Consider the following 26,815-nt stretch of genomic DNA (forward strand, 5'->3'; position numbering starts at 1 on the left):
CTCTCTAGGAATCTAGGGCGACTTTTGGTTACCATAGAGTTGCGTTGGAGGACCTAGGGATTCCTAGAGAGAACATTAATCAAATCTGAATAAAATCCGCCAAGGCTGCAAATGTGGAGGGATGAGTGAAGAGGTCTGGGCCAAGGAGGACGAGGCACCATGAAATGTAGGACACGGGGAAAACAGTGGAGGACACGGCCAAATAAAAGCATAAAACCCTCATAGAAAGGCAAACGCCTGCTTCTTAGGCTCCAGATGGAGGACATTTTGAGAGAGAAGGATGAAATGGACGGAAGCCATGTCCTGAGGGGAGGGAAAGGGCTTGAGAGGGAAAGGAAGGCCGCCAGATGACAAAGCGGCGCCTAGATTAAAGCACCGGAAGTGAGCGTGTCCCCGGGCGGAAGTAGCAAACCATAGAGTGTTGCAAAGGCCGTCACTTCCGGTGAAAAGAGACGGAGTCTTGCCAACTTCCGGTGCCCTCGTGCTCTGCGCTTTAAACCGGAAATGGTCCCACAGGCGCCGCAGTGAGACGCTCTATCCGGCAGCTTCTCTATGGTGGGTAATGGGGCAAAAGGAGCATCCTCAGAGAGAGAGAGAGGGGCTGAGGCACATATGGAGCCAAACTACAAATCCCAGGATTCGCTAGTACTGAGCCAGGGCAGTTAAAGCGGTCTCAAACCAGGGTTATTTAACTTGTTGTCTGACTCATTGGCTATGGAATTCTGGGAGTTGGAGTTTGTTGTGGGGCCCAGAGCGGAGCTCCGCTCTGGGCCCCACAACAAACTCCAACTCCCAGAATTCCATAGCCCTTGAGCCAGAAAAGAGTTAAAGCGGTGCCAAACTGGATTATTTCTCCAGTCTGGATGCAGCCTGACATGTTTACCACAGATGCTGGCAAAACATCGGGAATAAACTCTTAAAGGACATGGCCACAGAGCCCCCAAAACCCACAAAAGACTATGGATGCCAGCCACGAAAGCCTTCGACTTCAGATTAAATAGCCCTATCTACTTTATGATTTCCACTTGCTCCTTTTTTTCCAGATGCAACCGGGAGAAATGGACTCCGATGTGCCGCCAGTCCGTCGTACGGTTCAAGAAGCGATGGACATCCTCTCTTCCTCCAGAGATGGCACCCAGATATCTAAGACGCTGCGGATGGTTAAGCGTTACCTCCGCGAAACTGAAAACCCGCCCTCCGTAAAAGAGAAGGAAGAATTCATCCGTAGTCACTTCACTGTTTTCCTTCGGTGTCTGATCACTAACCTGGACCCTGGTCGGCTGGAACTGTTGCAGCCAGACAAAGAGAGCGAACTGTGGGACAGCTTTTTCTTAGAAGGACCAGCGGACCAATCTTTTATGGTCCTTTTGGATGCCATAATTTCTACTGAGTAAGTGTGGCTTCTGTCCTATGCTTTCCAGTTACAGAATTAAAACTGGAAGGCTCCCTACAGAGAGGCCAAAATAAAGCTGCTTCGGGTCACTTTGGAGGTACGCCAAATGACACACGCATCTTAGGAGGCCAGAAGTGGCACCAAAGCTGCGCTCCAGTCCTTAGTACTGGATCATGGCTTTGGCGCGCCATCTGGACTCTTAGGATGCATGCATCATTTAAACCGCATACTTCCAAAGTGACCCGAAGCAGCTTTCTTTTAGCCTGTCTGTACGGGGCCAAAGCCTCTGACAGTGAAGCTCCTTAGAAAAAGGCTGACTCAGAAGCTACTGCCAGCAAATTGAAAAAAGAAGAAGCATATATCTGTAAATTTTGGCATCAAAATAGAAATCATAAGAAGAGTGGAAAGTAGAGAGTCCTGAAGAGAAGATCCCACTAGGCATTTGTAGCTCCTCCAGGGCAATTCGGTGGTCAATGTCTGGCAGGTGTTGACCACAGAGTTGCACTGGAGGACCTAAGGATTCCTAAAGAGGTGTTCTCCCAGGTAAAAACTTGAGTGTTTTTGTTGTTTGCAGTTTTTCCTCTGCCTCTGACCTCAGTGAATGTGGAGGGAATAGTGTAGTTTTAAATGAAACGTAAGCCTGAGGGCAGGGAACCGCCTAATTAAAAGATTGTATGTACAGCGCTGTGTAAATTTACAGCGCTTTATAAATAAAGGCTAATAATAATAATGCTGAACTGCTCTTTCATCTCTTGGGAACCATTTGTTATTCAGTCCATGTTATTTCAGCCTCTGGTACCAAATCTTCTAAGAAATAATGCTTAGGACCCCATGTACTTCATTCACTGGTACTAACTGTTATATTCTATATATAATATGAAAAGGCATCTTGTAGCACCTTTGAGACTTAACTGAAAGAGAGAAGTTGGTAGTATGAGCTTTCATAAACTTGAACCTACTTCCTCAGATGTGTGGGGTAGCAGCCTGTGTGTAGAAATGTCCACTGGAATACTCTTGGCCAGTTCATCATGTCTTCTTTTGGGTTCCAACGCTACATCCCAGTATTCATTCATATGGTTATCCCCTCGCCTTGTCTTTAGGTAGCTTCCTTCCTCCTGCTTTGTCCCCCAACAACCATGGTTAAAACTCAACTCACTTCATCTTCACACCTGCAAAGTTTTGCATTCCTATGGACATTCCCCAATACAGACTGCTATATAGGTCTGTCCCTGGACTTTCCACTCTACTCCTTATAGTAGGCTCCAGTCTACAAAAGCTCATTATACCAACTTCTCTCTTTCAGTTAATTTCAAAGGTGATGCAAGATCCGTTTGTGTACTGATTTTCCAGACTTGCATGGTTATGTCTTTGAATATCCTATATAGTTCATAGTGTTTTTCTGGAAATCACTGTTGAGTGTATGGTTTGTACAGGTCTTCAAGAGACACTGCTTGTACATTTTCTTTTACATTTTCAGGCCTCTTTGCCAGCACAACCAGGAATCCTAGAAATATGCTTTTAAGGACAAAAGCATAATTGTGAATAACCGAAAACCCAGTCCCTGCATTGTGTTGGCTTGGTATAATGCAACCCCTTGTCCTCTAGATTCTTCTAGCAGAACTCCCATTATCAGCCAGCATAGCCAATAGTCAGGGCTGATGAGGATTATAGTCTGACACATGTGGAAGAGGCTGGGACAACCAAATAACAATGGTATCATATTGGATTGTTTCTTCCTCTTGAGGAAGGGCTATAAAATGTTTGTTTTTTTAATGCAGGGCGAGTTTGCGTCTGAACAAAGTCGCTGATGTCCTGGAGAAATTTCTTCAGAGAGCTGGACTATCTGCTCTGATGTGGGAGGTCTGCAAGCAGCAAACCCAGGTTCGAACGCCAGTGCTGCAGGAAGCAATCCTCAACAGGATTATATGTCTGCCTGATCATTTAAGCAACAAGTTCCAGGGAGAAAACCGACCAATATTCTTCCCACAGAACTATTTTCCATTGCTGGGCATGGAAATTGTTCAGGTGTTGGAGAGGATCTCTGAATCGTTGCGAGGTGAGCTTAAAGAGCAAATCTGAAGTCATGGGATGCATGTGCACTGCAAAAATAATGCAGTTCGACACTGCTTTAACTTCCATGACTTAATGCTATCGAATTCTGGGATTTGTAGTATTGTGAGCTATTTAGCTTCAGTCAGAGAGCTCTAGTGCCACAACAAACTACAAATCCCAGCACTGAGCCATCGCAGTTAAAGTGGCGTCAAACTGCATTATTTCTTTAGTGCTGATGCACCCTCAGTGGTGTTGGGGGACATGAGGGGAAAAGGTGATACATAGGAGCAAGAACATATTTATTACTTTTAAGGAACTTTTTTGCAACAGTGGAACTGTTCTGAATGCTCCCTTTTAATTCTTTCTACTTGAATAATTTGCTGGCCTTAGCAAACCTGGCCATGATGGTGCTGACTCCAGCTCCTGATCTTTTATGAACAAGTGAAAAAAAAGCACCAGTATCTGTTTAAAATGCTTGAGTAACCTCACTAACATCATTGCCCATTTATTCCTACTTTCTGCCTCCTGTTATTTGGCCAGATATTGATCCATGAAGAGAATCCATCTGCTAGGTTTTTATCACATCAAACCACTGATTCACCTTGGTCAGCACTATTAAGGGTTCAAGAGAATACTCTTTCATAGCCTTTCCAACTGAGAGTAGTGATCAGCAGAACTATGGGACTCTGCAGTAAGCAGTTTATTCGGGTTGTTTTGTGGTCATTCAGCATCTCGGAAATGGGTTGGTTTTTCTAGCCTTGAAATTTTTTTAAACTGTTTTGTTTTGTTAAAAAACTGCTCTGTACCTTGAATACTGATGGCGTTTACTGGTTGGATTCCATGCTGAAATTGATTTTTATTAAAGATCTGGTCACATCTCACTTTTTTATGTGCAAAGTATTCATTTTCCATTTCTGCTGACAAACCTGTTCAGCTACAAGTTCTGACCTCTGAGAAGATCACCGTTTTATGCATGCTTCCTGTTTAGCTTCTAGTTGACGACAGAGGGCTTGAACAGACAGGCCAAAATAAAACTGCTTCTGGTCACTTTGGAGGTATGTTGTTTAAATGACACACGCATCTTAAAAAGCCAGAAGCTTCGCCAAACCTGCGCTGCAGTCCTTAGGACTGGAGCATGGCTTTGGCATGGCTTCTGGACTCTTAGGACGCATTCACCATTTAAACTGCATACCTCCAAAGTGACCCAAAGCAGCTTTATTTTGGCCTGTCTGTTCAGGCCCATAGTAGGATGAACAGTTCTGTGAAAACTGTTCATCTGGCTGATTTGCTAATGGCATGCGTTTTGTTTCACTTCAGATGGCTTGGATTGCTCAATCTCCTTTGTGTCCCAGGTGCTAGGAAAGGGGTGTGCACATGGAAGACGAAGTGAGTACACTTTAATACTTTCCGTTAAACATATGTTCCTCTCTGTCGTTTTTGGACTAAGACCACCTAAGGCTCTAGTGATGATAGGCACTGCTAAACTATGGATTTTATCCTGTACAAGGAGTACCACCCCTTTCAAAACCTATTGAGCACCATCATAGATTAAATTACCTATCAGCAGTACTCTGTCTTAGTTTATGAACATTTGTTCAGTTGATTACCACAGCCTAAGACTAATTCAGGATGGCAACTGGCTTACTTAAACTTAATTAAAAAGCTGGATGTTGTCCATATACTGGTAAAATGTCAAGATGAATCTCTGAAGCCTAAATTTAATTGGTAATCCCAGCTAGAGTACCGTAGATCCATTCAATCGATCGTATTTAGACAATTGCTAATTTACCATCAGCAGTTGATTTAGAAGAACTATTCTAGTTGAAGCTAGGGTAGTTGGATTTTGACTTGAGTGGCTTGGAGGCTTCATGTAAGGCTTTGAGATTCCTGCAATGTTCATTGGCAGGAAAAACATTGGCAGGAGTCTGAAAGCCTTACATGAAGCCTCCTACAATATTCGCTGGCAGGAGGGGAATAGCTCAGTCTTGTGGATTGCTTATCCATGCCATTCAGAGAATGTTAAACACATGGGGGAAAGAAACATAATGGCCAAGGGATTGAGCCGTGCTCTCCTTGAACCACTTGCTGAAATTATCCACATATATGGGGAAGAACTGTTGTGAAGCAGTGCCTGTAACACTCAACTCATGAAGTCTGTGTGATGCATCCTATGACAGATGCTTTTGACAGCTGCAGAGCAGTCTGAGAAGATGTAAGAGGCTGCACCTGCCTTACTCTTAGTAAAGGTCAGTGCACAACTACTGCTAAGGCGGTTCTCTGTCTCTGTACCAGACATGGGGCCTCAACAGACAGGCCAAAATAAAGCTGCTTCAGATCACTTTGGAGGTATGCTGTTTAAATGACACATCTTAAGAGGCCAGAAGCTGCGCCAAAGCCATGTTCCATTCCTTAGGACTGGAACATGGCTTTGGCACAGCTTCCAGCCTCTTAGGACACATGCATCATTTAGATAGCATACCTCCAAAGTGACCCGAAGCAGCTTTATTTTGGCCTGTCTGTTTGGGCCCTTGGAGTCATAGAGTTGGAAGAGATCTCAAGGGCTATCCAATTCATCCCCCTGCCATGCAGGAACACACAATCAAAGTGCCCCTGACACATGGCCATCCAGCCTCTGTTTAAAGACCTCCAAAGAAGGAGACTCCACCTCACACCTGAAACCCTTTCCATTGTTTTGCAGCTGGGGTCTAAAATAATGAGTTCCAGACTTAATGGAGATTAGTTTAAATTCTGAAAACAGTTAAATGTGCAGAGAATATTTGGAGAGTATAGGTTGAAATGCACCATGTTTTTGTTTATTTTACATTTTGCTTTTCTCTCAGTTGAGACTTGAGGTGGTTCACAACAAAACTAATTAAAAACATGCAGACAAAACTATAAAGTTATAATATTAAAACCAGTTAGACAAATTATATTGTTACAACATGGCCAATCTAAAAAAAGGTTTAAAAGCACATCAATAAAAAATACAGCACCTTTTTGGTAGGCCTGCATTCCAATAAGATGTTCAAAGGCCTATTTTTCTTGATGTAGAGAGGACACAATCATCGTCTTTCCATCTTGTTTATTATTTTAATTATTGTCTGAAAGAGACAGCAGAAGGCCATTATTTCCACTTCTAACCTAAAGCAATTTATTTTGGTCTTTTGTGACACAGAAGAGATCTTGAATGTGTTGGTGCCCCACCTGACAGATCGCACACAGTCTGACTGCATCTGGCAGAGGATGTGTTGGCGATTGGTTGAAAGCGTGCCAGATCGCTGGATGGAAGCAGTAGTCTGTGGCTTTGTTCAGTCAGCACCAGGGTAAGATATTGTCAAGATATTGTGTGACAGATGTGATGGGGATGTGTGACGTCTTCACTTTGTCTCATTACAGTTGCTCAGGTGTGCCAGTTGGAAGAATACGGGAGTTGTAGAATCAAAAGTTAACTTTTCCAAGTTGTATTTGAGAAGCTAGGAAACCCCATCAATACCCTAACAGAATTACAGTTCCCAATGTTGTAGGAAACCATGATGCCTGTACTAGTTTCTGTTGGAAGATTTGGGGAGAGGCTGTTAAAAAATAACAACAACAACAACCCTTTAGAGCAGGCGCTAGGGGTTACTTTCAGACTAGAAGTCCTTGTGTAATTGTGGCCACCAATGTAAACAGATTTAAAAGGGGACTAGATAAATGGTATGGCTAGAAATGGCTATGAGTCATGATGGCTATGTGTTACCCACAGGATCAGAGGCATCATACTAGCTACATAGGAACACTACTAGAAGAGTGCTTTTGTCCTCATGTCTGGCATGTGAAAAATAGGGCATTGGCCTTTTGTTTCATTCACCAGACCTTTTTTGTGCCTTCAAACACTGGATTTTAGCTGAAAGCTAAGTCATATTTTGTGCCATCATGCATCCTGTATCAACATGGCCACAGTAGAAGCTTTTGCCCAAAATGACGTATGTAGGCTACAGTATTCTGGCAAATGAGTGCCAAGCTTCTTTCTTCATCATGGACCATCAGAGTTTTTTACACATCTTTTAATTACATATTAAAACTCTCTACACATATCCTGTGATGGATTTGTAGTTAAGCTGAGATGTTACATTCCTCTATCCTTCCTACAGGTCTTGGCTTGCATGTCCTTTTATTGCTTCATACCTTCTCAATTTCTACTTCTGAATAAGCTAATCACAGAATCAAATTATGATGTAAGACGGTGCAGACGAAAAACTCAATGACTGAACTATTGTTCTTGTGTGTATTACTAGGTCTGCTGTGTTGACTCGGTTATTGGGGAACTTGGTTCTCAAGAGCAAGAAGGCTCAGTTTGTGATGACCCAGAAATTGCTGCTGTTCCAGTACAGCTACCCAGTGAGTGTTTTAGGGGTAAATAAGGCAGGCATGGTTGTTGGGATGGAACATATCCTTTTGCTAAGATTTATATCCTATTTTGAGCAGGGATAGGTTTGAGCTTTGGATTTCATGCTTGGAAATAGAGCATGTTTCAACAGGGTAGTGGCAAATCCGACAGTATGGCTTTCAAATGACCAGAAGTGATCATTTCAAATGACCTGAAGTGATCAGGATGATGGTCCTGCCACTAAATAAAGGGAATGTTAAAGTGTCTTTCTTCTTTTGGCAATATTTGAAAGAATTTGTTTCTTTGTATGGTATACAAAAATGGGAAAAATCACAGTCAGTTTTAAGTTACAAACAGGCATGCACACAGCATAAAAATATGCTCAATTACACATTGGCTGTAGGCTAATTCCCACAGACAGACACTGTTTATATGGAGGAATTATCTTAATGTTTAGAACAGTTCATATTTTAAAGAAAGTGCATATTTCAGTTAAGACTTCCACTGGGCCTATCTGCCATTTACCATCACCTGCTATTGCCTGTTCTTTTCAAACTGGAGATGGTGGGGACTGATCTGCAACTTCTGTGCAACGTATGTTCTCTGTGGAATAAAGAGCTTCCAAGGCAATTTGGGGAGAAATATCTTGGCTTACTTGTAAGCTAGGCTGGGAAAAACTGCCCATCAGCATCGATACATCTATTCAGGAGTGTGAAAGAAAGTAATAATTTGTTCTTATAGCAGAGATGGGGAAACTCTGGCCTATGTACCAGAACCAACCCATGGGGATGTTTCTGATATGATTCACCAATTCTTTGGTCATGAAGCCCTGCTACAAAAAGTGTTTTCCTTTTCAGCCCCGTTAAAAACAAACTCATACTTGTATTTATTACCTGGAAAATGGATCACTAGATTTAGTGTGCAATTCCTAAATCCTGTGAACATTGTTATTCTCACTATTCTCATTTGTCCCTATATTTCTGGCAGCCTGTCCTTTCTTGAAGGCTCTACTGATGGGGATGTGGGGCATGCACATTCCAGTGTTTGCCAAACAATTATGTTCTGTGGCTTTGTTACAGACTGTGGTGTTGCAGACACTCCTTGGATATCTGGCTCTGGAAAGCATGCGACGTCCCTTACTCATCAAAGTAAGTGGTCAAATGTTCAACAAAATAAACAAGAGGCTGAGTGATATATACAGTTGTTCTGTAGAATTTAGTACCTAAACACATCATCAAGAATTAGAATGAAAGAGAAGCGAATACCACTGATCTTATAAGGAGCTGTTGACTCTCAGCCTGTAATTCACCTTTTGTGGTGTATGAATAAATAAAATTTTAAATTGAAATAAATAGAAGATTATGCCTTCAGTGGAGGAGAATATCTTTGCATGGGTTGCTTCTCTCATTTGCTGCAATACACGGCAATGTGTATTAACACTCTCTAGTTTAGACGTGGACAGATTTTGAGCTACTTACAGCTACATGCCTACTTTCCTTGTCTTTTTATTTTCTTAGAACCAAGCAAAATAGTGGCTTTGAACAATGCTTAGACATAGTCTTAGGATGATGGAACACAGGAACAGTGCAGCTATGAGTTTCCTCTGAGCCTGATAATTTACCAGAAGTGTTCTCACAGTCCTTTCACACCAAAAACAATTCCTAGTTTTCCATCAGGTTTTCTCCATGTCAGCATCATAAGTTGAAAAAAAAAAAAAAAGATGTGGCTGCTGGTAGTCAGAAAACTTTGGAGATCTTTTCATATCACCCAGGACCCAGTAGCACATCTTGATCTACCTTTTCCCCAATGCTGGTGTACACTACCCTGTAAGAGAAAACCCTCTTAGCCCTCCCAGGTACAGCAAGTTAATGGAAGTGACACATAAAGCAGGTTGGCTCTTCCTTCTCCGTCTTCTTCAGTTAGCTTGTTGCTGGTGGGCTGGGGAAGCTGGTGAAAAAGAGGAATTATTCCCCAAAGCAAAGCTTCTGTCTGAACAAGCCCTCAGTGAGTGTTTTTTATATGTCAGTACCTCCTAAACACAGATATATTTGAGTCCAGAGAGCAAAGCCAGCCCACTCTGGTGGGATTGTGTGATGATTCACCCTCACAAGGAAGCCTGAGAGGCAATTTGATGCTGATATTCAGGGCACCACCTTCTTGGCTCTTCCCAGAAGATCCTATGTGAGTGGGAATAACTATATTGCAAAGAGGATTTCTGTATCCTATTACTTTGTGGCTCTACTGCTGATAAGTGTTGACTCTTTTTACCTCATTGCTGCCCTGAATAAAAATCTTGATGAGGAGAGATCTAAATGACATTGTGAATAGGGACAGGAATGGCTGTTTCAGACAAGATGGAAATTAAGCTTTGCCTGCTATCTTGCTTGATGCTACTGGCTGTGTCTAAATAGCCAATGTACAATAGACTCTAGAGTTGGAAGAGACCACAAGGGCCATCCAATCCAAACCCCCGCCATGCAGGAACTCTCAATCAAAGCATCCCTGACAGATGGTCATCCAGCCTCTGTTTAAAGACCTGCAAGGAGGGAGATTCCACTACACTCCAAGGAAGGAGTGTGTTCCACTGTTGAACAGCCCTTACTCTTAGGAAGTTCCTCCTAATGTTTTAGTGGAATCTCTTTTTCTGTAGCTTGCATCCATAGCCCCAGGTTCTATTCTCTGGAGCAACAGAAAACAAGCTTGCTCCTTCATCAATATGGCATCTCTTCAAGTATTTAAATAGGGCTATCATGTCACCTCTTAACCTTCTCTTCTCCAGGCTAAACATCCCCAGCTCCCTTAGTCGTTCCTCATAGGGCACGGTATGTACAGGATTGATTTACAAAACCCTACCTATTGGAACAATTAGGAAGACCAGCCCATAGAAAGATATCCTCCATCTGCTGAAAACAATGTGCTGGTCATGGTACATCAGGTTCTTGTGAGAAGAGGCCCAAGGGAGATTTGCGGGGCTTGTGTGTTGATCTTGATGCTTCCTTTCTTATGTAGGTTTTTAAAGAGCTGTTAGAGACCTGGGTAAGCAGCAGTGCTATAAGGCACTGCCCAGTGGAGCAGCAGTTGTATATCAGCAAGGCCATCCTGATCTGCCTCTTTCACCTGAAAGAGGAAGAAATAGTAAGCAACAGGCAAGGTAAGAAAGAGTAGATGGAGGAAGGCAAAAAGGTTTTCAGTGAACTGATTTTCTGTTTCTGGCCTGTTCTTTCATCACTATGGCAGCCCATTCACTGTCCATTTGGATAATTTGGACTGAGAGTTGAGATACCAAACTCTCAAATCTTCCAAAGCAATTAAAAATGGATGTGTAGGTTTAAGTGGATCTGAGCACTCTGAAAAATCCCGTATCAATCCCCATCTCATGGAGGTATTTTCTTTAGAAGTATTTAGTAGCTTACTGGGTCAGAAGAATGGCTATGACTGGAGACTGGAAATATTGCTGTTGTTTGTACATTATAGCTCCCAGTATTTTGGGAGTTTCAGTCCCCCCAAAAAACCAGTGTTTCCAGGCTCTTGCTTGGGTTGTCATTTGTTCCTACACTACAAAATTGCTATTGAATAAGATGAGACAGGATTACTTTCATGTTCCTGCTGAGAAGTGGAGCTTGGTGGTTCCTCCTGTTGGATAAGTTCTTTGAATCTAGAGGATTGATCACGCAGAATGCCACTTGTAGAAATTAATCATCGTAGAAGATTGTAGGACTGGCAAGGATTTTATTTCTGATACTGAGGCAAAAGTATCTGGTTGTATTTCAGCTTCATAAAATGTATGATCAGTCCTAGTGACAGTCATCTAATAACATTCTGAAATCACGTAACAATCGATCTGCATTTCAAAACCCAGTCATACTCAGTTGTTAATTTGAAGGACTAGTTTTGAAACTTGAATGCATAGAGATTGTGTTGATGCAAGAATGTTTTATGTGGGTTCTGTGCAGAACATGGAAAAGTTCCTTTTGAGGACACTCAGAATGTTTGTCAATGATATTTTGGGGGTTGTAGTTCAAAAAATGAACTTTTCCAAGCTCTGGCTTTATGTTATCCCAACTAGAAAGAGGCACAGCACTTTTTTGTTGGTCTTTGTTGTAACTTTAAAAATCTACATTCTACCTCCTTGGAGAATGGTTTTAAGGAGCTCTGGGAGGCAAAGGCTCACTAAGATAATCGCTATGCCATTTTTCCAGTACAAGAAAGCCACATTTGAACTTTCGAAAGATGTTGAAAAAGACACACAGGACTTCAATTGGTAGAAAGTTCTATGCCTGCCTCTAAGTTTTTGGATGTACATCTGGAAATATTTGAGCTGACTATCTCATTGGAAACAGCTGTGTTTTATACTGATCTTGCTTCTGCTTGCCTTCCCAGAACTACTCACAAGTTTGATGGAAGGAATGAAATGCCATCTGGATAGCAACTTGCCACGGGTCCGTTTTATGGGAATGGTTGTAGCAGAGTGTCTTAGTGAAAAAATAACACCTGATGGCCCTGTCTTGAAATTTCAAGTAAGCTGACAGAGAGAAGTTTTTCTAGTTCTCTGTTGTGGAAAAACATATTCTTTTTAAATGTGTTGATAGAAGGTACCTCTGCTGCTGTATCCCAACATCTGTGATTTAAGATTTGGGAAGAAAAGAAATATGTCAGATAGCTACATTGCTTTGGTTCAGATGTAGTGAGAAAACATGATTCCTGGCTTTGTGAATGAATTTGCATGAGTCCCTTCTCTTCTACAATCATGAAGAAGGCCCTAGTACCTCATTACACCAGAACTCAAGGATCTGTAGTTAGTTAGAACAAGCCAGCATCAAAACATAGTCAGAGATCGAGATTTGTTCTGATATCACAACTTATACATGCCATAGTTATTCAGATCCAGTTTCTGTTTTTAAACAAACATTGTTACCTGTTACATTGTATGCTTTATTTGAAGTTTTATACCCCATTCTTCAGCCACAAAGGCTCTCAGAGCCGCTTGTTTAAAAACAGGGGGCGGGGAGACAACAGATCTTGAGACAAGACGAAAGGGAGGAAAGAGGGAGTGCACTGATGTGAGGTTTGTAGAGCAAAGATACATCTGAATGGGACTAATGTATCATCAGGTCTGACCTAACATTTTACTTGGCAGCTAGCTAAAACTGCAAGCCTCACATGTCTTTCACCTCTTTTCTGCACAAGAACAATCACCATCATCACAAAAGTTGTTTCAAATCAACAGTCTTTCATCCAAAGGCTTTGCTAATCTTCTTAGCTAATGTTTTTATTTCTTTTAAATGTATTAGTATGAAGAAGATGATGAAATTAGAGAACTAAAATCCTTGCTGACTGAGAGACCAGAAGACGCCTCTGTCAGTGATCCACCAAGCACCAGGTAAGCATTTCATTCTCATGGGACTAGAAGCTGATTTCTTTCTTTTGTTGTTCTCCTTATTGGAGGCTTCAGTTCAGTTTGCATATTGCCAACCCATAATTGAAGCCTCAGGTGTTCATACTCCCTAAGTCCCTCTCCTCCTCTGGCACTGCTGCAAGGAGAAAAATGGAGCCAGTGGCATCTTCTTCATTAGCAATAGCAATACCAAGTATATTTCTAATACCTCTTATGTACTAAAAGGTTTACAAAGTGTAAGCTAACTGCCCCCAACAAGCTGGCTACTGGGTGTGAAGTTGAATATCTCAAAAATCCCAGTCCAGCTCCTACACTGCACTAACCACAGTCACTCTCCTACACTGCACTGATTCTCACTATAAGCCTAACTCAGTACAGTAGTAGTTTGCCTAAACATTGCTGATGGGAGTTGTAGTTCAAAGTATCTGGAAGGCACCAGTTTGGTCTACTGATGGAAAACAGATGCACAGTATAAATTCTGTTTGACTCCAACATTTAAACAATATCTTTCAACAATTTAATTCTTACTTTCCTCCTCTCTTTTACACTTGTGCGTAAGTCACAGAGTATTACTGACAGGTTATACTTGTTGCATCTTTTGAAAGGGAATATGTTCCATGAAAGCTTATGCAGTAATAAAGCTCTTAGCCACAATTTCATCTGAATATATTCAGATATTTTTAACCTCAAATCTCAGGTTCAGGTAAAATTAAGTCACATGAAAAGCATTTTTCATATGGTCTAAAACTACACAGGCAACTGAAGACAGTTTAACTCAAGCAAATTAAAATGTGAAAGACCAAACCATGATCTCACTGGGAACCTTTAAGATGTCTCCAGACTCTATTTCAACTGCAGCAGACCAACATTGCTACCCTTAAAATTAGTATACTATGCAAAAACACTTTATGGAGATCAGAGGGAACAAAGAAATCACAAGTAGAGGATCATATGCTCTAGTCTGCATGCTGTGTCAAATCAGAAAGACTTTGATCCTGTTTTTCAGGCAAGAAGAGTTCTAGATTAGTGCTCCTAAGTGGCAATATAGCTTTTGAAAGTTACACTTTTTTGGCTGCTGTAGGATCAGTAGACCAGCCCCAGCTCTGACAACTGTGCTGAAGCCCAGTGTGAAAGTACATCCAGATGCATCTGCAGAAGTGGATCAAGGAGCCGACTCTGAGCTTGATAGGTATGCGATAAAGAAAACATATTGCTAAGCAATAGCACTATACAGTGGAATCTTTGCAGTCTGTATGTGAATTAAAGCTGTTTGAGAAAAAGGTCAACCACACTAAGGGGTTTTTCTTTGTCTTTTCCCCAGTGATGATGATCTTGTTCCATATGACATGTCACATGACAAAGAACTGAAAAAGATCAAGGCTCCCACCTACATCCGAGACTGTATTGAAGGTAAGAGATGAGAGGCAGAACATATGAAGTATTATTTTCTCGCGCGTTGTGTGTGTTTCTGTATGTGTATGATGTTTATATCCCAACTTTGTTCAAGAGGCTTAAGCATTCAAGAAGGCATACATGGCTCTACTTCCTATAATTATCTTTAAAATGACCCTATAAGGTAGGTTAGGCAGAATGAGAATGCTTGTATGATTGGAGCAACTTCGTGAGCTTGCTAGTTGAATGGATATTTGAATATAGGTTTCCGGTGTACAATGCTCTACACAGTCACAGGCTTTCCTGTGAATTGGTTCTAGTTGACATAACTGGTGGTTGCCTGTGAAACCTCCTGTGCCTTTTGTGGTCCTGACATGGTGATGTATACCGCCTTTCCCCAACCTGGGCGGGTTACATACCGCCATTTAGTACGTAATGAATACGTACTAGGGTTAGGAAGGGGGCGGTGCTTCCACACACCCCTAACCCTAGTACGTATTCTGTACGTACAATATGGCGGCGGCCGTTCCACACGGCGGCCGCTATATTTACGTATCGGACGCTGTGCGTCCGCACGTGTCGCGGCGTCTATGACGTTGCAAGTCCGCCCCTGGCGCCTCGCGACGTCATAGAGGCGCCGCTTAAAGAAGCTCCATTTTGGAGCTTCTTTTTTGCTCCGTAACGGAGCCGCGCAGTTTGGCTGCTGTGGCTCCCTTACGGAGCAAACAGCGGCGGTGGCAGATCACCGCATAGCGGTGGTTTATAACCCACCCTGGTGTTCTGGGACACTCACAATTGTAGTTCTATCTTTATTGAACTCTGTGCACCCCAGTGAGTCTTTTCAAAGAACATTGGAACTAAAAACTTGTGCCTGGAGTTGGCTTTTCCCCTCCTCCTTCCCAATGCCTCCTTGTATGTCATGTTGTTTCTGTTGTATGTCACAGGACAGGTTTTCTCTCATTACTGACCTGTTGGAAGACATTTGGGGAGACGTCTTGCCAGAAGAGCACAGTCAAAGTCTTTCAGATTCTGCACAACATGTTCTTGTATGTGGCTACCTTTTTTCCGACTAATAATTTTAACTTGTCCCTTTCCCTGTTGTTTTCCTCAGTCCTGACTGGGCCTGAAGATGCAGACAAATATGAAGCTACAATGAATGTCCTGGAGACTCTGATCCGAAAGAATGCAGCAGCCGTGGGAGAGGTGATTGCAACTTTGTACTTGATGGTTACTATTGGATTTCGATGCAGATTTTGTTTTAGAACCAACCTACCTATGGTATTGGTTCGGATTTTCAACCAGATTTGTGATGCAATGCAGTCAAAACAAACTTTTGCCTTTGGAAAATAAAGACAGTTGTCAGTGGTGCCACAATAACATTCCACAAAGTAATTAACATACCACCCCACAATCTATCAGCGGTGCAGGATAAAACACTAATTTCAGCAAAGACTGAGGAACCACTGTGTTTTAAGGCGCCTTTGTGGGGGTTTTCTGCTCCTCAGAAGACTGGTAAGTTTGGGGAACCTCAGTGTCACCTTTGCATAGCTTTAGTGTCAGGTTACCGCTGCTAGGCTTGAGATTGGAATAAACCATGGTTGTGATGGCTGTGTATTCCCTTCTGCCCTATCTTCACCAGGGCATCTGCAAGAAGAGCAACAAAAGTACAGTGGGCCCTTGTTATCGGCTGGGGTTTGTTTCCTGGATCCCCTGTAGATAGCAAAATCCATGGATGCTCAAGTCCCATTAAATATAATGGCAGAGCAAAATGGTGTCCCTTATATAAAATGGAAAATCTAGGTTTGCTATTTGGAATTAATACTTTTTTTGAATATTTTCAAGCTGTGGGTGCTTGACTCCATGGATAAAAAATCCATAGATAAAGAGGTGTGACTGTATTTGCTTCTTTTTTAGGTTATGACAGCGTGTTCTTGCAAACTTAATAAATTGTGTTTAATCTTAACTATGACTGTTTGAAACAGGTCAGTTTCAGACCTTGAGTTATAAAACTGACAAATCAGTTGAATTGGATGCAGTGCTAAATAGCCACTAATAAAAAATAGAGGCAAAAGTTGCCAGATTCCTTGCAGCTGTGCCAGAGCAAACATACATGCATATGGTTCACACAAATATTGGTATTTACCATGAAGATTCCTTTTCTGAGGAGGGAATCCTTGCCTTGGTCAGTGAGAATTTTGTCTTTTGGAGCTGCTGGTAGTTTTCTTGTGTCTGTTTGGAGTTTGTTATTCCATTACTGGAATAACAAGATGATTTACAGTACGTTTTAAAGAAGCTCTGCCTCGGAGTTGCATGGGAGAAGCAAGATCCGGCTTAAGGATTCCCTCCACATTATTGCAGAAAAGGAACCTTGGTGGTAAGTACAGTTGTTCCATTTGAAACCCTGAACATCATAGGGTAATGGTACAAGTATTGCTGTACCTGTGTAAATGGGACTGGTGAAGCTGGTGGCTGCAGCAGTGCTGCTACTCGGAGGGGCAGAAAAAGATTTGGGGGCAGTGACAGAAGCCAGCTCCCCCTGCCCCCATTTACTGGTTTGTTTTCCCTGACTTGGCAAATGATAGTGCTATGACTTCTTTTTAGAACTTAACATAAGGCTACCAGTAACTTGGTGTTCTTGCTTTTGTTTAGATAAGTGTGGAATTAACAAAAGTACTGCTGCATCTGGAAGAGAAAAGCTACATAGAAGACTTCATGGGACTTCGACAACGTGCCATGGTGGCTATTGTTGTCATAGACCCAATCTCAGTGAGTCCTTGTAATCTTTGGGAGCAATGTCTAGTGGAATTAAGGGATGTATTGTGGAAATTCAAATGACTTGACAAAAGTGGGTTGAATGAGTTTATGTTTATTGGTGGATCAAGAAAGGATAACCAGAAAAATGATGGATCTGTCTGTCTCCAGAAGGCAGAGTGCCAGTCTTACACACACAGTTGCAAGCAAGCATAAAATAATTCAGAGCTAATCCACAATTTGTCTATAAAAGGAGACCAAAACATTAGTCACTGTGTTATTATTTTTGTTTGCCTTTAAGTCATCTCTCACTTATGGCAACCCCAAAAGCAAAACCTATCATGGGGTTTTCTGGGGCTGAGAATACGCAACTCACCCAAGGTCATCCAGTGAGTTTTCATGGCTGAGCAGGAAAATTAACTGTGGTCTCCTGAGTCATAGTTCAACACTCAAACCACTACAACATGCTGGCACCGAGTGCTTGCCTATTTTCAGTAAGGTACTGTATAGGAACGACACCCAGAGGGCTCTAAGCTGTGCGCATGATGTGTCCACCAACTGGCCAGGTCTATTCCAAGAACTGTTCTAGGACTGCATCCTGCTTTGTTAACATTATAATTTTACTGACTGGAGTTCAGACTGTGACAACTCACAGGTCAGCTCCTATTTAACAGCTAAAGTCTCCACAAATATCTAAAAATCCTGATTATAAAATTCTCTCACTATGTTTTCTTGCCAGCCCTGCAGAGGGCTGTTTGAGGAACCAAATGAGGCACAGCTAAGAGAAGCTGTAGGATGAAGGCACCAGGAAAGACCTCTAAATTCGTTTTTATTTCCTATTTGCTAGGTGGCCCAGTATCTAACCTCTGAGTTCTACTCCTTGAATTACAGCCTCCGCCAGCGAATGGACATTCTGGATGTAAGTGGCCCCTGATTGTCCCACTTCACTTTCTAACCCTTTCCCCTTATATAAGGACATCTTGCAAGAGCCAGTTTGCATAGTGGGTAGAATAGAATGGAATAGAATAGAGACTGAAGGGCGAAACAGATGGGCATCCAGGAGTGGCCAGAAACTGCTCCTGGACCAATCACTCCGGGGCCGCAGCGAACACACTTCACAGTGCCAAGCATTTCAGATACAGGAGACTCAACCTGTACAAGATTTCTTCAAGAAGCATACTTTAAAGTTCTGTAAATCATTGGTGGTAATTGTTTTTGTTTTCTTAATGTTTAGCTGTTAGTCTGCCTTTTCATTTTCCCCTTCAATTGTTGATGTTCTTTCCTCCAATCTTCACACCCCCTTCTTCAGAGTCTAATCCAGCTTTGTGTATGATGGGTTCAGTGTACAAGTTAAACAGAAAGGGTAAAATGCAGCTTTGCGGGGAACCCCTTGCCAATTGGAAATCACTCTGTTTCTCCATCTTCTGTAAAATTTTGAGCACCGTTTTGGTTGCATTGAGAGTAATTGAATGGCCCGCTGGTTGCTACAATCCCTGGTGTCCCCTTTCTTAAGGATTGGAATGTCTCTTGGTAGTTTCCAATCTGTGGACCCTTCTTTTCACTTTGTCCAGGTGCTGGCCATGGCAGCTCAGGAACTGTCTCAGTCAGTATCTCCAAAACCAAAGCAGCTTCTGGGTCCCAAAGGTGTTGACATCCAGATTCAATCTAGCAGCGGTTCTTCTTCAGATTGGCAAAAAGTTGTGGGTGAAAGGATCAAAAGCAAGACCCGAAGGTTTGCAAAGGTGAGAGATCAGGAGATCTAGTACACTATGTACCTTGTTCCACAGTAACTTGCAGCTAGATTTGTGAAAATAGCTACACCTTCCAGGGTGCTTCTGAGAGTGACAGTCTTTGCCTGCCTGTCTAATGAAGGGTAGTCTGTCTTCTCCTTTGGTAAAGAGCTCTGTATGCCAGACCCAACTCTCTTATTGGGAGAGAGGACACACACACACACTTTATTCCTCATACAAATTTGCTGTTCATCCCTCTTCAGCCTTTGCCTCTCCCCGATGCCCATAAACATATAGGCCTCTTCCTTTGGAGTGCTGGCACTGCAATGCTCTAAATCCCAGCCTCATTGGTAAACGCTTCACATTTGTTTTGGTTCCACGTGTTCCCTTTTGATATGGTTATATGAATGGAGATTTCTTGAGTGCTTGGTATGTTTAGATTTAGATACCTGACTCTGGAGACCAGGGTTTGATTCCCAGCAAGACTTGGGCAAGTCACATGCTGTCTGCCTCGGGGAAGGCAAACCTCCTCTGAACAAGTCTCCATGATAAGTTCACCTTTGGGTCGCCATAAGTCAGAAATGACTTCAAGGCACACAATAACAACAACCAGAGATATAGCCCTGTTAATTTGAAATCTTGGCTTTACTTCGCGAACGAAGATTCAGGAAGGACCCATCCGTGCTTTCTACAAGCACGTTGATGACGTTGGATGTATCCTTCGAGCCTGTGCAATGGATTTTTCTGGTGGAGCGCAGCGTGCACAGAATTGGCCTCACCCTTTAAACCAGAGGTTCGACTGCTGAGGCCTTGACAAGCATGGAGGGTGGCAGCGAGGTCCTTGGGTCGTAGGTTTGATTAGAGTTTCCTTCTCTTAGATGGTTGACCTTACAGGGTTAGACAAGCACCATCTGCCCGGGTTTGGGATTAGAGTTTTCCTTCTCCTAGGATGGTTGCAATAAGGCTAGAGAGCCCATCCTGCCCTTTAGCGCTCTTGGTCAGACCCTTCGGTTGTGACCTGTCTGGCATGGGAGGCCCTACCAGTGGCTATTATACCACCACCAGCATATCTCACAACTTCATTAGGGTACGCAAGCCTGTCCCCCACACAGTCAGAGCATAGCTGGAGGGGAATAGGAGGTCGGAAGATGACAGTTAAGGAGGGAGGAGTCTCTTCCTTCAGGCTAGCCCTGGTGGAGCTGGGTCTGCCTGATCGCTCCCTCTCAGGCCGGAAGTTGACAGTTAAGGAGGGAGGAGCCTCTTCCTTCAGGCTAGCCCTGGTGGAGCTGGGTCTGTAATCTGAAATAATCAGTATGCAAAAAGATCTTGTAGCACTTTTGAGACTAATGCATCTGAGAAAGTAGATCTAAGTTTACGAAAGCATACTCTACAACTGCACAGTTAGTCTGAGATGCTACAAGATCCCTTAACATACATAGTTAAATAATTAACCTTTCTTTTAAAAATGCTTGGAGAAGAGGGCAGCCCTTAGCCTGATGCAGGATGGTTCCTCACAAGGAAAGAGCTGCTTTGGAAGGGTAGCAGAGAAGATTAGCTCTGTGAAACCTCTTCTGTCATAGTTTTCTATGGGTTTGTTGGGCTGCATTCTAGAAGAATTTATTCTTGATGTTTTGCCAGCAACTGTGACTGGGATCTTCAGAGGGTGGCGGCATGGAAGTGACCCTTGCTTGGGAGGTAGTGGTTTTTTACATGTTAATGGTGGAGTTAGTTTGTGTGTTGTACTGTGTCGAATGGTGCAGCCTGGAGGTGTGTTGTGTGAGGGAAATGCAAGGGGGATTTGCGTCTATTTACCAGTTAAATAGACACAAATCCCCTCACATATCCTCCACACAACAAACCTTCAGGCTGCGCCATTCGACACAGTACAACACACAAACTAACTCCACCATTAACATGTAAAACAGCCAAAGTTGCAGGCGAAACATCAGGAATAAATTCTTCTAGAACATGGCCACACAGCCTGAAAAACCCACAGAAAACTAGGATGCCAGCCGTGAAAGCCTCCTTCTTCTGTGTCTGCCCTTTATTTCCTTCCTGACTCTCCTCTCTTGGTTGTTCTGTTGTTGTTTATTGTTGTTTTTGGAACAGGGTAAGTCCCAAGCGGAGCCAGTGTGTGCACCCAACAGATTTGGTCCTGTTGCTGGTCACTTTTTCTTTCCACTTCTTCAGAACTTTGACAAGTAAGACCATCTTTCAAGTGTTTTTGGTTATTTGGAGTTGGTGTGGAGGTTCCTCAAGACTTTGACTTTGGTGTTTGCTTTTGCATTGGCTCAGGCAGCCTGCTGGATTTAGCCGGTTCTTGCTGCACTTTAGAATTGATGACTGGGTTCTTAGGGGTTGTACAGACTGGCATCTTAGGCTGGTCTGTGGGTGGAGTCGGGGCATGGTGTCTACACGATGTATGCCGACTCCACCCTCAGGCTGGTGTGACGCTGTGCGCCGCACCACATGGTGGGTGGTGTCACGGCACTCCTCTGGTGCTGCATCTACATGATACAGTGCCAAAGGAGTGTGGAAAAGCCATGATGGGAGGAGGGAGTACAAATGTCCAGCCATCATTTTTTTACAGCTCCAGCAGTCATAGTCAAAACTATTTTTAAATGCAGTTTAGTTTTTTTCCTTTGCAGAAACTGCTGCTGCAAAAAACCCCAAGAGTCCTGTTGCATATAGGTATTTCTTTCCTTTGTGTCCTCTCACTTCTATCAAAGAAGCCTGTTGGCTTTACTTAATAAATAAATAATAATAAATTGTTTATTTATAAACCGCTTTTCCTACGATCAAAGCGGTGTACAGCATATAAAATAGGTACAATAAAATAAAAAGGGACAATTAAGGCAATTTCACAAACATTAATACAAGTTACAGTCCAATGTCAATTATCTGAAAAACATACAATTCAAAATATTAAAATCCTAGGTATGTATACATCGTGATCAATCAGGGAAGACTTTTATTACAAGGAATTGAGAGGGTAAGCTTGTAGGAAGAGGTAGGTTTTTAATGCCTTTTTAAAGGCCTCCACCGTTCCACTAAGGCGGATCTCTTCTGGTAGAGCATTCCAAAGAGAAGGCTCTACTGCTGTAAAAGCCCTTTGATGGGTAGTCGCCAATCTCATCTTAGGATGGTTGAGTAATAATGTACTTGTTGTTCTGGGAGTGCAGGGTGGATTATGCAGGGAGAGGCGTTCCGTCAAGTAACCCGGGCCCAAGCCATTTAGGGCTTTAAAGGTAATAACCAACACTTACCATGAACACCAAGCAAGGCAGCAGCCAAAAGCAGTAACCAACTGAGGATTGTGAACCCATCAAAACGCTCTTCCTCTCTACGTTTCAGGCCACTAAATACCTTTGACCTTCTGGGAGATGATCACCTGGTACTGGGCAGGCTGGCACATACCTTAGCAATTCTGATGTACTTTGCTGTCAACTCTGTGGTAAGATTACTGAGGCACTGCACTTAAAAATGCTTCTGTTAGTTTTTGGGCTTGAGATTCAACAAGCATGGCACTCCTTCATCTTCTGCAATGTACGTGGGGAGCTGGAAAAGACAGTTTTGCTGTGTTTCTGGCCTGTAGTAGACTTTTTAGGCCTGGAGGTTCTTTTCCCCAATCTACAAACTCCCATTTTTTTCACAGTTGAAAAAGGCTTTTCCTATAGCCAAGGAGAAGCAAGAGGCATATCTCAAGATGCTTGCTCCAAAATGGGACTTGCTACTAATGAAACTGCCACATTGGGTACTGGGCATTCTGGGTGCATACTTACACTGTTAAATCTGTCCTGTTTGGTTGTTCATGATCATAACAATTTGAAAATTTTAAAAAATGTATATTTAAAAGAACGCAAGGTAGAATCCAGATAATATTTTATGTGTGGGAACTTCCTCTATGGCCCCCAAGAAGCAGGAGGTCTTGAATTGCATGGGCATGAACCAGTTATAGTGTCATAACTTTGGTTTGGGAGAAGGCACAAATTAGTTTCCTAGAGTCTGAGTGAACCCCAAGGAGTAACCCTTGGCAATTACCTTTAAAACCCAAAGAGCCAAAATAATTTGAGTCAGACTTCTTGGAGCAGAACCTGCCTCCTACTTGAGGAGTCAGGTGGTTGGCATTGCTGTCTCTCCTTGAGAAGTTGAAAATCTCCTTTTTTAGTAGGCATGGGATTAGGAAATGATGCTTGCTGACAAGTATGGTAAGTGAGATCTAAACTAAAGAGGAAAAATCTCTGGATCATCCAACCCCCTAAATGGGGAAAAGAACCAGTTGCGAGATGCTTGATCTGCTACTTGTCTAGAAGTGACAGGCACTGCCTGTTTCTTATCCTTGGTTTCCACAAACATATTCTTTAGGACCTGCTCCCAAAAAGCTTAATCCTCTTGACGGTGAAGATTGGCACAGGAATGGGCATCCATCCTCCAATGTTTAAGCCATGCTGGCCATCTAGCAATTAGGATGTTTCAGTGGTACTGCCTGAAAAGGCAGTGTTGTCTGTCATGGAGTCTGCAAAAAATTGCAAGGTCCTCTGTATGGGGTTTTCTGATCCAAATTGCCATCCTGTAGGATATACTCAGTCCAAAGGAGCACAGCCCTTGTAAAAACGAACTCTGTAATGGTAGCTTGAATGGAGAGAGCAGAAACCTTGTGGGCTTTTTATAGGGGGCACTCCATTCTTTATTCTTCAGAATATTTGAAGAAACCTTCAGCTCCTTAGGAGTTAGTGCCCTGAAGACCAATGCAGCAACAAGTACCTCCACAGAGGCACCCTTAACTACTCCGTAGCTTGCTTATTTAGCATATTGAATCTCTGAGCAACCAAACTTGCCTTCTTTCCTTATACAGCCCACTCTGATCTCACCAGTTGCAGGAAAAGAGATGGAAAAGAGACTTCCTTGATGGAAGGCTTAGGATTTTGTAGCATCCCTTTCTCTGGGACTTGTTCCCCAGTAGACCTGTCACCTTAAATAATAAAAGACAGTGTAGAGGAATAGCTATAGTACCTGAAGCAAGGTAAGGATCAAAAAAGAGCTCTGCTCTGGGCACAAGCAAGGAACTGATGGGTCAAAGTGGCCCATCTGCACAGCATCAGTCTGCTTTGGCCTACAATTCATCCATCATTCCTGCCTTTGTTTGGTTGGCAATAAGGTGAAGCTCACTTTGTATGGTTTCTTCCCCTAACCAACCCAGAGAAGTCCATCTTGAGATGTGTCTCTTCTTTTGTGAATTCCATGGAATGCTTTCCTGTTTTTGCTTCCTTTGCCCTATTTCCGCAGGGGTTATGCAGAGGCATGTTTGGAATTTAAAAATTGACTAAAAAATTCAAGGTGTGTGAAGTATGGCAGGGGCGCAAGTTTTTGAGATCTTGTGGGGCCCATACACCCCTCAGACGCTGACCATTGTCCACCCCCTGCTTAATATATCACCCTTTGATTCTGCTTTGCTTCTTTTTGCAGGTAGCAAGTACAATGGGAAAAGCACTACTGGAATTTGTTTGGGTGCTACGTTTCCACACTGATACGTGAGTTGCTATGAGTGTTTAACTGGGCTGTAATAAGAAAAGGACACTTTTGTGTCCAAAGATGGAGGGATTATAATCCAGTAAGTGAAGCAGTTTTGTGTTCTTTGCGCTGTTCTGCTATTTTGAGTCCTCAGTAGTAATCCCAACACACTGAAGGCTACTTTCTCTTCTGGGGCAAAGAGAATAAGGGGTCTTTGAAGCCACACATCCTTCTCCATTTTTTTTTTTTTGCATCTAGTGCAACCTTTCTTACTGCAGCTTTTTAAATTTATATTTTATATGTGATGTCTAGAGAGAAATCTGCTGAGCTGAAAGCTTGTTATAATTTCCAGATGGAACTCAAAGAAATTGGTTGGTGACTTGGATAGTGAAGGTGGAACATCAGAAGGCAGATTAAGGATTAGGGGCTGTTCGTTGGTATAAAAACACTCTTTTCCTGCAGACCTTCGCAACGGTGTTTCTTTTCCCTTCAGGTATGTGCGCCAAGGACTCCTGTCTTGTGTCTCCTCCTTGCTCCTTAGTGTCCCTGCTGAGCGTCTTCTTGAGGACATGACAGAGGAACTTTTGGAGATCCAGTTCTGGCTGGCAGGTGAGAAGGCTTTGTTTTGAATTTCTGTGCATTCAGGTTGTATGTCTCCGGTTGTTAAATCTAATTGCACAAATGTTTCAAATGCAGTTAACAAAGAAGTGTGAGAAACATGAGCTTCATCTCCCTTTTTTGTTCACTTTATAAATAGAGCAGGGCTGAGAGTGACTCATGTAGCCAAGCTGACCTAGCTGTGGGTTTCGAACACTTTGCTTGTACACACAGGATATCCTCCCAGAGACCCACCACTTTCAGACCGCCCCGTTCTGACATTGTGATTTCCACTGAGTAAGCCTATTAGGAACAGAATTCCCAGACTTTTTTCTTTCCCTTCTCTGGCATGGTTCCTACTGACAGATGCCTCACAAGCAGACATTTTGAGGAGTGAGACTGTCCAGGATAAAAGGCCTCCCTTGCTGGATCTCTCTCGCCTTACTACCCAGCTGTTTCAGGTGCAGATGTTGCCAAAATAAAACTGGCAGGCTGTTAGTGTGCCATTTAGTGTGAAGAGAAACACTGGAGAATATTCCAAAGAGAGAAGGCACGGTGTAACTGCAGATCTGCATTTATTAACTGCACTGGTAAAAGGTGTTTTCATTGTTGCTGCCATACTTTGCATCTCAGAGTAGTGGAGGGCTGCAGTTGCTGACACACACAAGCAACAGCATAGTCAAGGTGTCCTCTTGTGCAAGTGTTCTGAAGAATTGCTGAACTTGTAATTTGGCCACAATTGCAAACAATTTATACAAATGGTAAATACTGGAGAGAAAAATGAGCTGGCAGTTATAGCTTAAATCCTGACCCAAAAGGACAATAAACTTCCACTGGCTCCTCAGTCACTAACTTTTAAAACCTCTCGGATCAACTCCTTTCCTGAATTTGTGAAGAGAAAAAACTAGGCTACTGTCATTTATCTTGCTTTGCTGCCAGTGCTGAGATGTTTTGGTTACGCTGAAACTGCATTGTGTCAAAGAAATGTTGCCAAAGAGTTTCAAACTAAAATTAAACAAGTTAGATAAATGGAGACTTGGGGAGGGATAACATCCTTCTATTCTTCCTTTAATGAAGCACATTTGACAGTTCCAATAATGTTTTAAAGGAATTTCCTCAAACTGGTTTTTCCTCTCCTCTTGTCTGTTGTATTCTGTTTTCTGCAGATGTTGCAGAGAAGGATTCAGATGGTGATTGTAGAAGTTTGGCAATACAGAATCTGCTACTGATGGAAAACCTGAAAAAAAAGCTAGAAATACCTCCTCGCTAGTGAAGATGATGCCCTTTTGCTGATATCTGGCTAGCTAATGATTGAGAATATCTACGTCTCAGTCTCTGCAGCAAAGGCGAGGAAAGGAAAAGAGGCTACTGAGGTCTTTCTAATGGATTGAATTGGTTTCGTGAAATGAACTGAAAATGTTTTCAGCTATGGGGAGGATTTACACACAGGTTTTTTCCCCTTGTGCCAGGTAATGTGACTTATCTGTCACCAGCAGAAGGTATGTCCCATGCCACCATTAAACCTGGCAGTGTGCAAAAGAGAAGTCTACTTGATCAGACGACTTCTTCTCCACAACACTTCTCTCTGTATGTATGAAAGTACTGAAACACACATACAAAAATGT

General features: G+C 42.6%; 1 protein-coding gene across 3 annotated transcripts; it reads left to right on the plus strand.

The window, feature by feature from the left end:
• The first annotated feature begins 453 nt into the window (after positions 1-453).
• TELO2 (telomere maintenance 2) lies at positions 454-26,789 on the plus strand. 3 transcript variants are annotated; one of them, XR_006100614.1, is made up of 22 exons: positions 454-555; positions 1,044-1,390; positions 3,172-3,449; positions 4,763-4,831; positions 6,621-6,768; positions 7,723-7,825; positions 8,894-8,962; positions 10,824-10,965; positions 12,195-12,331; positions 13,106-13,194; positions 14,291-14,398; positions 14,531-14,619; positions 15,713-15,804; positions 17,251-17,367; positions 18,200-18,271; positions 18,924-19,094; positions 21,192-21,283; positions 22,437-22,536; positions 24,549-24,613; positions 25,087-25,202; positions 26,357-26,565; positions 26,660-26,789. XR_006100614.1 is itself a non-coding variant. In XM_042438798.1 (21 exons), exons 1-21 carry the CDS (start codon positions 553-555, stop codon positions 26,458-26,460), a joined length of 2,511 nt encoding a protein of 836 aa, XP_042294732.1. In that variant the 5' UTR covers positions 454-552; the 3' UTR covers positions 26,461-26,734. The 3 variants fall into 3 exon arrangements, 2 of the variants coding, with proteins under 2 accessions (XP_042294732.1, XP_042294733.1); XM_042438798.1 differs by having other exon boundaries at positions 26,357-26,734; XM_042438799.1 differs by lacking the exon at positions 454-555 and having other exon boundaries at positions 878-1,390; positions 26,357-26,734.
• Positions 26,790-26,815: the final 26 nt, after the last annotated feature.

This window comes from Sceloporus undulatus, chromosome 8 (genome assembly GCF_019175285.1).
Source record: "Sceloporus undulatus isolate JIND9_A2432 ecotype Alabama chromosome 8, SceUnd_v1.1, whole genome shotgun sequence".
NCBI lineage: Eukaryota > Metazoa > Chordata > Lepidosauria > Squamata > Phrynosomatidae > Sceloporus > Sceloporus undulatus.